The sequence below is a fragment of the Phyllostomus hastatus genome, unplaced genomic scaffold, assembly GCF_019186645.2.
Source record: "Phyllostomus hastatus isolate PE091 unplaced genomic scaffold, TTU_PhHast_1.1 phas_contig_17, whole genome shotgun sequence".
Taxonomy (NCBI): domain Eukaryota; kingdom Metazoa; phylum Chordata; class Mammalia; order Chiroptera; family Phyllostomidae; genus Phyllostomus; species Phyllostomus hastatus.
The window spans coordinates 2,352,610-2,365,484 of record NW_025333664.1 but is presented as its reverse complement, the minus strand read 5'-3'; the positions used below and the strand labels follow the sequence as shown (position 1 = coordinate 2,365,484).

The following is a 12,875-nucleotide window of genomic DNA, read 5'->3' as shown; positions in this document are numbered from 1 at the left end:
TCCAGAGACAGGGGAACTTCTGCGTAGGTGTGTCAGGTTTGGGGAAGGTGCCTCAACCCAGCAGCACAGCTGGGTTAGAGCCCACGGCAATGAAGTGTATTCTTAGTGGGGGAAAAGGACTCCCTTTGCTGTTCACATTCAGAAGGATGATCCTCAGCCCGGGCTGGTGTGGCTCAGGGGGACTGAGCACCAGCCTTCAAACCAAAAGGTCACCGGTTCAACTCTGGGTCAGGGATGACACCCGGGTTGCAAGCGAGGTCCATGTGAGCGGTAACCAGTGTGTGTGTGTGTATCACACAGCAGTGTTTCTCTCTCCCTCCCTCCCCCTTTCTCTAAAAATAAATAAAACCTTGGAAGTGATAAGTAAAAACCATAGTTAAAAGGAAGTTTTTATTAACAAGAAAGGTTCTTAATTTGTGTAAGATCCAATTTTAGTATCAAGTTAAGACACTGGCCCAAGCCCTCTCAAATGTATATGCTTACTGTGCATTTATATTGTATCTGGCAAAGCCACAGACTATCAGCTATTTAACTAAAAGGAGTAACTACACAGAAAACAAAACTAAGAAACTTTAGAGAATGTTATCATTAGAGTAAAAAAACCAAACAAAATTTGTTAAATCTCTTTATCATCAGGGCATTCATTACACTTTTCTCAGAACAAGTATAATTTACAGAAATTAAACAAGGCAACTTTTTTTTATTAAATATCAGTATTTAGCAATGTTCTGTTTAGCTGTAAAGTTATTTCAATGGTAAAAACCATTTCTGGTTACAAAAAAATAATAAAATATGTTATTGAATTTCACTTGTTTTTACAAATGCCCTAAGAAGTCTTAAGCTAGATGATATTTTAAGTAGAGAATCACTAACTTCTCCATAGTTTGGTATACTATTCCTGTGGTTTATGTACATGTTACCTGGTTTCTTTTTATAGGAAATCTGACTAGAAGTTTATCACATTAAGCATTGTAAAATAAAGGCAAGAACTAATCACCTTTTAACAAAAATACTCTCTAAGCAACAACTGACAAGTATGAAAGATATTTTTTACTGGTCGATAATTAACTGCTACAAAACGCGCACTGAAATACACTTGCTGGATTGTTCTCAGAGCGCAGCTGGCCTTTGGCACCCGAAGTGAGGGCTCCTCGTAAAAAAAGCTGGAGGGCAGGCGGTGCTGTGGTTCGTGAGGTCAGCGCTCCTCCCCCTCCTGCGCTCTTCTCGCCCCCACCGCCCCCATCCCCTGCAGTGGCGTGCTGTCATGGAAGACATTAAGCACTGGGATTTATGCCTCAGATCAAGACATCATTTGAATAATTTCAAATGATGTACAGCTCCTCGTGTAAAAAAAGATGTTTTGCGGTCACAATTACTTCAAAAAGTAATTATATTCAAATAACCTGACATACCATGCTTTAGCAATTACAGAACCTTGATTTTGACACATGGCAATTTATAAGTTAGGCAAATGTGAAATGCTCCAAGATGTGAACAGCTGTTCTTCTGTTTAAGTTTAGAGTGCTGCAAAATTCTGGTAATTACTTTATTTTTCCAGTTAACATAACCAGCCCACGACACGGAATACTAACTCATGAAGTACAAATCCAAGGAAGGTAATGACTTTGCAAAGTCACAAAACTCTGACAAATCCATGAAGCACTCTTTAATAGAACAAAACCCTACTTTTGTTGGGGTTATACTTGAGTGGTAATTTTCACTCTGAAAATGTCATTTAAGTGCCAAATTAAAACACTGATGTTTAACGGTGGTTGATAGCAGAGCAAGTTGCTTTATACAAATTTAATATACCTCTGAAAGCTACCCCTTTTTCCCCTGCACGTGAGACCCTCTGGGAGCGGACCACGCGGCGCACGGTGCCTGTCCGGAGGGCTCTGCTTGGCTCTGGGGCTGGCCCAAAGCCAGGCAGAGTGCCGGTGCGCACGAAAAGCTTCGAATTCCACAGGAAGGACACTTAATATGCTAACACCAATTTCCAAGCACTTTTCAGAAACTTAAATTTCCACATAAATACTGGAATCTTCAAGACCAGTCAGTCATTCCACACAACACTAACCATTTCAGATGTCCCCTTTTATTCAGAAGCCCCGTATCTCGGTGTTTATTGAGTCACGTAGCCTTTCTTCAGCTTATTAAAAAAATTCTACCTAAAATACAGCTATGTTTTTCTGTTTATTTTAGTTGTATTTTTTAAATAATGAATAAATACAATGCCAGCCAGCTGAGATCCGGAGAACTGGGCGCTGCCACCACCTTCCGTCATTTCTCCGCAAGCGCGGCCGCCACCAGCGGGGTCCGCATGCCGCCTCTGGCCGACGCCGCCAGCTCCTCAATCTCGGCGTTCAGCTTGTGTATCACCCACTCCATGGCTTCTCGGCCCTTCAAAAGCCCAACGGGTTTACTGTTACCGGTGCGAGCAGAGGCAGGTGTCGCGTGACCGGCACGACAGGAAGTAGCAGGGAGCACGGCCAAGTGCGACCGCGCCTCTCCAGGGCGGCCGTGTCCGTCTCTGCCTCTGCTCCCCAACCTTCCCCTCCAAGTACCAGTGCCTTGACCAAACGGCTTGATCTACAAACCGATTTTTATTTTGTGTGCAAAAGATGCTTCCAAAAGAATCTCTAATTAAACGACAGTGATTAGCATGGTCCCCTTTTTGGAGGTGAGGTCAAGCCCCCTTTTCCTGTTATGTCCACATTTTAAACTGAAATCCCACCCAAGGTCTCAACTGAAGATTTAACCCAAATCCGGAAGGGCCCGCCCCCCCTCTCCCGGCACTCCGCCAGTTCCCTGCAGAAAAGAGAAAGCGCCATCTCATTCGCCCTGTCCGGGGCCTGTGCACACTCAGGTGCTGCCTGACACGCTTCCGGCACTTCCCTCACTCCGCACTCAGCAGAGCGCCACTCCGTGAACACTCGTGCGCCCTCTCACACCTCCCACACTCCCCTTCCCTAAGGGCACTCTCCTTCCCCAACGACGCCGTGCGAACAACGGTGCCCCCCTAGCTCCGCGGGGGCGGGGCCACACGTCTTTGCTCCCGCCGCACCGCCCGTCTAGCCAGCATCTGCCTGGCGGACAGGGCGGCCGCGAACACCTTCTTCTGACTGCGGCACGGTTACACGGGATGTGCTATAAAACAGTGCAGTAAGCGTCCTTTCGTCTAAACTTAGTTTTAAACCACTCGTTCTTGATGGGGCAAAAATTAGCCGGGTGGGGTGGGGAAACCCTCCTCTTTTCTATGCATGAAGCACACCTGTCCACCTGTCTGTCCACCTGTCTATTGTGTTACATCACCACATGGGGCAGGGCAATTAGGAAAAAAAATGTTGACAATGGATCTGGGACAGGGGGGCGATGATGACCAAGGCAGAGAATCGGTGCTTTAGACAAGGACACATGGCGACACGTCACCGAGCACATCCCAGGCGCTGGGCCCTGGGCCACGTGCTTGCTGTCACCTCCCTGCTCCGCAGCCCAACCCTGCAAGATGGGCAGTCAGTCTCCACTTCACGGGTGGTAAACTGAGGCACAGAAGGGTTACCTTAATGGCCCAAGGTTGGAGGGCTGGTAAGAGAGTGTGGGTGTGAACCCCGGGACGTGCTGGGCCCCAGAGCCCGTGCAGGTAGCAGCCTGAGGGTTCTCCCTGCCTCCCGCCAGTCAGCTGGCAAGGACAAACACCGGTTCAGTGCCACGCTCTCCCCAGAAAGCAGCCCAGGAATGCCAGCCCGGGCTGGGGCAGCCTCACACACCTTGTTGGCGTTCGAAGAGATCGTACTCGCCATCAGCCCTTCCAGGTAGCTGCTGAGGCTGACTCCCTTCACAGAGATGATGGCTTCTTGGGTCAAGACAGTTCTGGAACAAAGCACATTCACGCAGCTTCAGAACGACCTCACTTTCATGTTCTACAATAATATTTAGAAAAAGAATGAAAACATCTATAAAATAAGTTTATTAAAACAGTTTTTACTTACTTTTCTGGGTTCTGAGGATGTGGTTTATATGTGAGTCTCTCATCTACAGAAACCATATTTGTAAACGAAATCTACAGAAATTAAAAAGAAAACAACAAATCATTTTGGAAACCAAGATTAAAAACATTTTCAAAATTAATTCACAAGCCCAAACCTTGCTAGCTAAATACATAGAACAAACAAACCACTTTGACGTTACTGTGCAAATAAGCATTTAAATTTCACTATTCACTGCTTACTTCCATTAAAAACTAATACACGTGAGCAAGTGTCGCGAGAGCAATGACACGCACAGCATCCCGAGCTCCCCTCGCTGACTGCTGTCCCCAGGAGGCGCAGGCCGAGCTGCGACAGCAAGGGCGGCACCACCTCTGGGCGCCGGTTTCCTGGCCCCAGCGAAGGGCTCGAGACAAGCGCTCCAGCCAAGCCGTTTCCAGTGAAAACCGGGGAAGCCGAAACTCACATTGGTGGACTGAAGCTCCATTGTTTTCTCTACGGGATCAACCACAGAATGTTCCTGCACGTATGTTTTGGTTCTTGCTGCACCGATCAGCTAAAAAAACATCCACAATTAGTAATTAGAGGAGGAAGGATTTCTTAACAAGCATATCAGTATTTTATTTGAAGGTAAAATGTGTTACAGCCTTGAATGAAAACGTTTCGTGAAACAGGAGAAACGCGAGGCACCAGACAGAGGCCAGAAAGGAGGCCCGTCGGAGAGCAGCAGGGACTCACGCTCCAGGGAGAGGCGGGCCCACACGACCCTGCCCCTGTCCCCGCCCGGCAGGGGGCAAGCAGCCCCCCAGAACGGGCTGCAGCCAAGGCGGACGCGGAGCCCGGAGCCCGCACCGTGAGGGAGGAGTGCTGCGCCTGAGACACGGGACCGGGGAGCCCGGGGAACCACGGCGCCTGGAGCAAGGAGAGCTCAGGAACGCCGGTGACCGTGCACTCAGAGCCGCCCCAGGGCCAGGGCGCCGCGCTCCCTCCTCCAGGCACAAGAGAAGAACCTTGTGAAGGTCGCTGCGCCCAGTGAGAGCCACTCCCTGTGCTCGGACCCCAGGCCAGTCGCCCCATCCCGCTCATGTCCGTGCTCCCACAGACAGTGGCGTGTCCACGGGAAGCACCAGGGCCTCCCCCCCCGCCCCCCCGCTGGGAACTGAGGGCTTCAGTGTCTGAGCGGGCCTGCCTTCCCGAAGGGGAGCCGCTGCCGAGAACAGGGCGCTCCCCATACATACAGAGTCCCCCCCACTCTAAACGGGCACTCCAGTGTCCTGCTGGTTCGGTTCAACCGAATCACTCAAGCCTGTTTAATTGTAGCTGAATAGCGTTAGGTTTTTTAATGCAGAGGGAGGAGCACCAGGCCTCGGAACAAACGTGGCAACAGCAAAGCCCAAGGACACGGCGCTCCCTTCACGGGCACACGCCACCGCTGGCCACGTGACCGCCCGCCGACAACCCCCGGGCCCTGGTTCCGAATCCCAGCCTTGGTATACGGTGCTGGCGAGAGCAGGGAAAGTAGGACATAACTCTTTTTGGATCACAGAGCATTAGCTGGCTTCCTTCAGAAGTTTTACTGGGTGCCTTCATGAAGACTGTAATAATATTTCCAATTCATTATACACTCATAACTCGAGTTTATTATAATACAATTTGAACTGATGCAAAAATGACATTCAGAATCTGCTCCCACAACCTATTTGAAATTATAATGCGGTTTAGAAAACTTCCCCCCAGCAGTCACATTTCTGCAGGAATAAAGCCACACTTACAGACTTCACAATGGAAGGCAGGCCCCACTCCGTGCTGAGGAGTCGATGGCTGTGCAGCTTTCCAGAAGGATCCACGTGTCTGTCCAGCACGTCCACGCCCACCACGCTCGGGTTCATCGGGTTCGGGTACTTCTGCATCGCAGCTGTCGTCACGGTCTCCCAGGGGTGGCTGCCGGGGGGCACAAGCACACACTCAGCGACGGGCGTGCCAATGAGGCCAGTTGCATGTAACCCATCGAAGGACTCTTCACCATCAACGTTCACCGGGGGAAAGTTACTTTCTGACACACCGGGTGAAAGGCGATTTCGAGGGCTCCATCTACGCTTCACGCGTCTGCACGTTTCAGCATACAAGTCGTATGTGCGATTAATTTCTATAAGGGTCAAAAGAGCCTACAGAGCACCACAGTGCAATTTCTTAAACAATCTCTCCTATTACCCGTGTCCACTTCCACATGCAAATTGTAAGGACCAAATTCACAAAAATGGACTTGAAAAACAAGCAGCAAAGATGTTACCGTACCACTCGTTCTTGTCTGACCTAGTCCTAGGAAGACACAAAGTAACACGAGTACAGCACCTTACATGCACTGTAAGTTCTCACAATGATCAGACATTCAAACACTAAACACCACGTTAAAATTTTGTTTTTCTCTGTTCGAGGTAATGACAGGGATCCCCTCCACTCTTTACCCATCGCTTTGCTCTGAGGAGTGATGCTGATTTGTTTTGGGAAGATCACGCAATAAAATAAAATGGTTTTAAGATGCTCCTGATGCACTGTTTCCTAACATCCGTCCTCACACAACGAGCGCCTGCTCCTTCTCTGGGCCCGAGAGAAGAACCCGCGGCAGCGTCCCCTCCTGGAGCAGCCCTCGTGCCCGGTGACTCAACGCGCGTCCGTCCCCCTGACAACTGCTGTGCTGGAGACGCTGCACAAAGGCGCCCTTGCCAGAGGCGCTCCTGTGAGCCACGCGGGGCAGGGCAGGTGACGACTGTTCAGAGGACGGAGCCTGACAACTGCTGCTGCTGCACGGGGACACGAGGGAACCTCGACGCCACCCAGTTCCCAGCGCCGGGCCGACACCGGCAGGCGCACGGGTCACGCCTCCCCCTTCGCTGCAGCGCCGCGCCAACGAGCCTCCTTCCGTCTTCAACCTCAGGCCCTTCTGCAGCGGGCAGCACAGGCCGGCGAGCCGAGGGGCTTCCCTGCCCGGAGCCGCCCCCCCAAGCGGGCGTCCGGCCGGGCACTGGCTGTTCCCGGGGACACCGCCCGAGCGAGCGCCCAACGAGCCCTTTCCCACTCCCACTGCTCGCTCTCCAGGGTCAGGGGGCTCCCTGGCGCCCAGCGCTGTCCCGTCCCCTCGAGAAAAGCGAGCAGCTGCACGACAACAATGCGACCGTGGTGACCGGGCCCTCCTCTCAGAGCTGAGCTGGAGCCGACCCGGGCGGACCAAGACTCTCCACGACACGAAGCGAGCCCAGACGCTGCACGGGGGCCCGTCGGGGTGTCCGCGCAGTCAGGCGGCAGGACCCCACGCCGGACCGCACCCGAAGACAGGGCCGGAGGGCGCCCTGGAGAGGCTGGTGGTGGCCGACGGACCGCGCCGGCCTCCTCACTGACGACACGAGGCAGGGGACACTGTTGACCCCACTGAGGCAGCGCCTCTCCGCCAACCCACAGGGCAGAGCCCCGAGCAAGGGCCCGGGGAGCCCCAGAGGGGTCAGCGCGTGGCCTCGACCGGGTGCCGTCCACGCGCCAGGCCTCGGAGGACGTGTGCAGACTGGCGCCGACGCCGAGGGCCCCGTGGGGGCAGTAACGGCCCTCAGACGGGCACGGAGGGGAGCGGTCGAAGGCTTCCGGGGGGAGGCCGAAGAGCGGGAGGCACGTGGGTAGAGACCTCACAGGACCCGGCAGGAAGGATTTGAAGTTCCAGACGGGCCGGAGCCCAAGGGACAGATCCTGGGGCCCCAAGTGTGTGCGTGTCAGCGGGGACCCTGGTTGTCTGGGGGGAGCCGGGACCGGGACGTCTTCGCCAGGCCACGGACAGCTTTTATCCGAACACGCCCGCCTCGGGGACGGGGTCCCAGAGCCTTCCCCAAACCTCAGGGCCGTCTGTGACAAACAGAGAAGGAGGAGAAGATTACGGATCACCGATGAAGTGCCAGGCAAGGCCAGCAACGGAACCTCGCTGACCGCTCACACCGAGGGAGGAAGGGGGCCAGAGGCTGGAGAAAGAAGGGCAGGGCTCTCGGAGACAGGCAGGGGCCGGGGCCGGGCGAAGTGTTCCGAAAGACGGAGGAGAAGGTCCACAGGACAGCAGTGCCCCGGCAGGGCCGACCACGGAGGCGTGTGAACCGCAAGTGCATCACAAGGAAGAAACCACCCCGGATCCCAACAGCTGACATGGGACCCGGCTGAAGACCCCCTTCCAAATGTAGGGTCTCCCTGCCAGGGCCGTAATAAACTGGGAAGAAAGCTTCCCTGCCACTCTAACCTTCTGCATTTCCCAGGACCCGGAGGACTCTTGAATGTGCCCGGATCACTGGGTCTGTAAACAGCTCGTGGCTTCTTTTAAAGCCGAGTCGTTAAACTGAAACACACTGCAAAGCCATGGAAGTTAAACCAGTGTGGTTGCCAGGGCAAGGTCCGTGGAAGAGGGCAGACAGCTCAGACACGGATGCGCGAGTAAATCCATCAGGACCGCCTCGGGAGAGGGCGGCATTTCAAGCCGAGAGGAAGAGGAATTAAGGCAGGGTGCTAAGGCGACGGATGAACTGTTTAGGCAACCCTACGCCCCCTCACGGGGTGGTTCCTCTGCACTCGGACTCGCAGACCCAGAAAGGAATTCAATTCCAACATCCGTTGGCTTGCGGCCCGTTCACTTCCATCTCTACACGTTTGTGCTGGCCCAGAGGTGTCACTGAGCGCGGCCTCCGAGGCCGTCGCCTTCCACGTCGCAGGTGGACACAGTGACCCGAGGACACACGGCCCGTTGGAGCCTGGGGTGAACCTTGAACCCCGCTGCCAAGACTCTGCTCCTCAAGGCAACGAGCTGCCGCAGTTTCGCTTCCTGGTCGCCTGCGCTCACCAGTCACATTCCGCGGTGAAGGGCCTCCGCCCAGGCGGTGGCGGGGCGCTCGACAGCGCCCACACTTGCTCTGGGATGCTCGGGTCCGCGTCCCCGGGCCCCGGAAGTCCGGGGGAGCCAACGAGGGGCCGCTCGTATCGCGACTGTCGTCCAGGACCTCGTGCTCCGCGGCAGTCCCACCACCCCCGGGGGGCAGGCCGCAAGTGCCCCGCCTCTGGCCCCCTCCCGGCCGGGGTTGGGGGTCGGCTGGGCTTGGAGGTCGGGGCCCTGTCCCCCGGGGGCCCACTCCCGGGGCGCAGGACGGCGCGGAAGCCCCAGAACCTCGTGGAGCCCAGGCTCAGCTCCCCACCCAGGCCCGACGTTTGGAAGCTTCCCGAGGGGCACCTCGACCTCGCCGCCACTCCAGGCCCCACCTGCCCTCCTTCACGCCGCAGTTGCCCCGCGGCGCCCACCCGCCAGCGCCCGGCTCCGAACGTACTCAAAGACGTGCTCCGAAGTCCAGATCTTCATGGTGCCGGCGGCCTGCGCGGTGTCCGGGCGGCGCAAAGAGGCAAAGAGGCCACCCAGGCCCCCGCCCCGCCCCCTAGGCACCGGGCCGGCCCCGCAGCGCGCACGCGCCGTCGGGCCCGACGCCGGGGACGTCCCGACGCACTGGCCCGCGCCCTATCCCGGCCCGGGTTTGGCCCCAGACTTGCGCGCGGCGCAACCAAACCCCGCCCCTTAGCGCCGGGCGCACCGCGTCGGCGCAGTTCCGGGGGCAGCGTCTGGCGCCGCCTTGTGCTGCGCAGGCGCGGCACGCGGCCGCTGGCCCGCCCCCTCGCGGGCGTCGCGGGGAGAGCTGACCTCTGTGCGGAGTTGGGCTCGGCCCAGCGTGTACCCGGGTGCCCCCGCCTAGCCCGCCTGCTCGGTGCTCGCCCGCCCCGTCCGTGCGCGCTTTGCGTGGCGAGGCCTGCTGACAGCTGCAGTCAGCGCGGTGACAGGGACGGCGCCCGCAGTGTTCACTCGGGCAAATGTTCCTGGCGCCCCATTACAAATTGCTCCCACCTCCTATCTCCTCCTGGGCTTTGGGGGCTCCCAAGCCATCCAGCTTGCCAGTCGTTCAGCTCTGTGCTTGTTCCACCTGCCCTCCCAGAGACGACGACCTCTGGAGGAGAAGACAGACAGAGAGAAGCTAACGTCGGACAGCATGACTGATGCCCGAATGAGGGGTGTAGGTAGGAGCCCGGAGCCTGATGGACGGCTGGAAGAGCTTCCCAGGCCTGGGTTTAAGTCAGATGCCTTCCTCCATCACCCTTCCCCAGCAGACCCCCCAGCACCGAGTTCCTCCATCACGACACCCGCTGGTCTTGTTCTTAACACTCATCACTCTCAGAGATCGTCTGTTTATCTGTGTAAGGGCCACTCAGTTTAAGCCCTTGAGGGCAAGGATCTCATCTGTCTTGCTGGAAAATGAATCTCAGTACCTTGCCTATACATAATAAAGGCTCACTGATTACTTATTGAAAAACAATAATCAATAGTTATTTGTGGAATGAATGAATTACTAAAAGTATCTAGTTTATCTGTTCAATTTCCACGAGACTGTAAGCCTTGGAGGGTGAGGCTCCTGTCAGACTTGTTCGGTGATCCCAACGCAACAGTGTTCCTACATGATACTAATTTGTTACATAAATGAGCCAATGACTAAAACGTGAGGGGGCAGGAGGGAATGAATGGCATGGGTTACATCCACGGATGAGTTCTGTTTAGTGGACAGACTACCTGGCCCTGGTCTCAGGATAAGCCCTCCCTCCCCTGATCCCCCTCCTCCCCCACCGCAGTCCACAACCTTGCGCCCTCAACAGAAAACCTGACGTTTTAAAGGATGGCTGTGGAGGAAAATCTTTACATCTGGTTACTTAGAAGCTAGTGAGAGGCACTGCCTCATTTTCTTAGCTCGTTTGTTAAAAACAAATAAAAGCTAGGTTAGTTTGGGAGGGAGGATAACTTTTGAAAAAATAGCTGAAGTTCTTTATATAGAAAAAAAAGCCAGAAAAAAATACATTAGGAAGAAAATGCTGTGGTTGGGTAGTTGCTAAGTGCAATTTGTGGTGCCTAGGACTCAAAAAACCACCACCACCCTACAGTACTTAGAGTGAATTCTTGGTGGTGGCGGTGGGGGGGGGACGGTGACGCTGTAAGGCTTGCTGATCGGGCTTCAGCCTTGATTAAGACTCGAAGTGAATATTGCTGGGTGTTAAAACCCTGGTTCAGAAACCATGAGCACAGAACAGCCTGTACCTGCTATTCCGGGGCCCCCCAGAAGCTCTGCACCACCCAGGATTCCTCTCCTGTGTATTTGGAAGAATGTTGTTGGGCCTGCCCCTCCTCCCTCACTCCCCCACCCCAGTTCAAAATTTCTGTTTTTTTTTTTGTTTTGTTTTTAAGGCATGAAAACTAAATGACACCTATCTTCCGCCCACACTCTCTCACTCCAATTTACTTCCTGGATCTGGAGGGATGGGGAGAGGGCCGTGGGGTGATGGAGATCTAGGACCCGAGTATCTTTTCCGGGTGTCCCCAAGTGGATGCACTGTCGCCTGGTACTTGAGTTTGGAGAGCGAGACCTTTACCTGCATTATCTCCTGGAGACTCATTGAGAAACACCCAAAGGAATCAAATGAATGGTTTTTAGATGCCAAAGCATTGGATCACTGAAGTCCCTCCCACAGAAACAGGGAAGTCATTATCAGGTCACTAACTGGGAATTAAGTAGGTGACTGGCTCCGAGGGCCGGGCCCTTGTTCTTGGGGTGACTCACATTCCCCGGATCCCCACGCCCTTCCCTGGGGACACGGAGGAAAGAATGCAGGGGCGGCTCCCACCTGCAAGGACCTTTGCATGTGGCTGAGGAGCCAAACTCCAATCCAGGCGTAGCTAGAAGATGTGTAAAATGAGGGTTGCCTAGGTGCGTAGTGGAGCCCGGGGAGGGACCTGCGGCCCTTCTGTGCGTGGCAGTGGGCGGAGCATCTCCCAGAACCACAGTGAAGCCTTTGGCGGGAGGGCGGGGACCAGGGGTCCAGACATGAGGATGCAACCCGCAGCCCTGCGGGCAGAGGGCCCACGTGAGTGGGACCCGGCGTCAGGCCTCGCTGGAGAGGCGCTGCAGGCCCTGAGCTCCAGCGTCGGCCGGCGCCCGGCCGTTTCCTTTTCGGACTTTGGTCGTGCACACGCCGTCCTCGCCACTCGCTGGACCTTCGTACCGTTCGTTCCTTCATTACTTAACTTTTTAGATCAGTGTCTTTACAAATGCGCTTTAAATAAAACTTGACGTAACTACCGTCAGCAGGAAGTCAGTGTTTTTGTTTTCCTGATACATGCCAAGGACCGTGAACAGAAAACAGTAAGCTCCCTGCCGCCTTTCAGATTCTAGTGGTGGCCCGTCTGGCTTTGGGGTCTATCCCCCAGCTTCGTGGCTGCTTTGGGCTCTTATCCGCCATCGTCAAACTCCAAACCCAGCTTCTCCTCGGAACCTCTCAGCAGTGACCTTTATCTCCGAATCCGCCGTGGACCTCAGCTTCCCTCCTCTGCTCTTTAAAATGCCTTGTGTTCTCACGGGGGCCCCCTGTGCTTCTTCTGGCTTCAGAGAACGTAGTCTTCTTCCTCCTTTCTGATCCTTTTGCCTTTGCTCGCTTCATGTTTTCATTCAGCAAACAGCCATGATCACCTGTTGCAGGCCGTGCCTGTCCCCAAGGAGCTGACAGCACACCAGCCGTTCTCAAACACGGCGATTTCCTTCCGGGGATGTCGGGCAGTGCCCCGAGTCAGGGACTGCATAGCTTACGCATGGCAGAGCCCCCGAGGACCCATCGAGTCCTTGAACGTTTCTGCGGAGATCTCTCTGCCAAAGACCTTCGGGCTGCGAACTCCAAACATGTTGTGCAGTGCTTTCTGCAGCGTGGTGGGGACAGTGATGGCGAAAACGAGCGCTTGATTCGTCGGGGGCAAGCAGAGGTTGCAGAGTCACAGTGTGACCTGCGTTTTGT

The 12,875-nt window shown here is 55.0% G+C and overlaps 1 protein-coding gene across 1 annotated transcript; it reads right to left on the bottom strand.

The window, feature by feature from the left end:
- Positions 1–364: 364 nt before the first annotated feature.
- PRELID3B (PRELI domain containing 3B) lies at positions 365–9,476 on the bottom strand. The gene is made up of 6 exons (XM_045833403.1): positions 9,329–9,476; positions 5,759–5,927; positions 4,453–4,542; positions 3,990–4,060; positions 3,768–3,870; positions 365–2,400 (listed from the first exon to the last, which is right to left on the bottom strand). Exons 1-6 carry the CDS (start codon positions 9,358–9,360, stop codon positions 2,281–2,283), a joined length of 585 nt encoding a protein of 194 aa, XP_045689359.1. The 5' UTR covers positions 9,361–9,476; the 3' UTR covers positions 365–2,280.
- Positions 9,477–12,875: the final 3,399 nt, after the last annotated feature.

Bases quoted from the DNA above. Each gene is read 5' to 3' on its own strand.
- PRELID3B (XM_045833403.1), bottom strand. From the start codon at position 9,360: ATGAAGATCTGGACTTCGGAGCACGTCTTTGA. The intron at 4,061-4,452 runs GTGAGTTTCGGC...TAATTTCTGTAG, and splicing joins TGGAGCTTCAGTCCACCAAT to ATTTCGTTTACAAATATGGT. The intron at 3,871-3,989 runs GTAAGTAAAAAC...GCTTTGTTCCAG, and splicing joins CATCCTCAGAACCCAGAAAA to AACTGTCTTGACCCAAGAAG.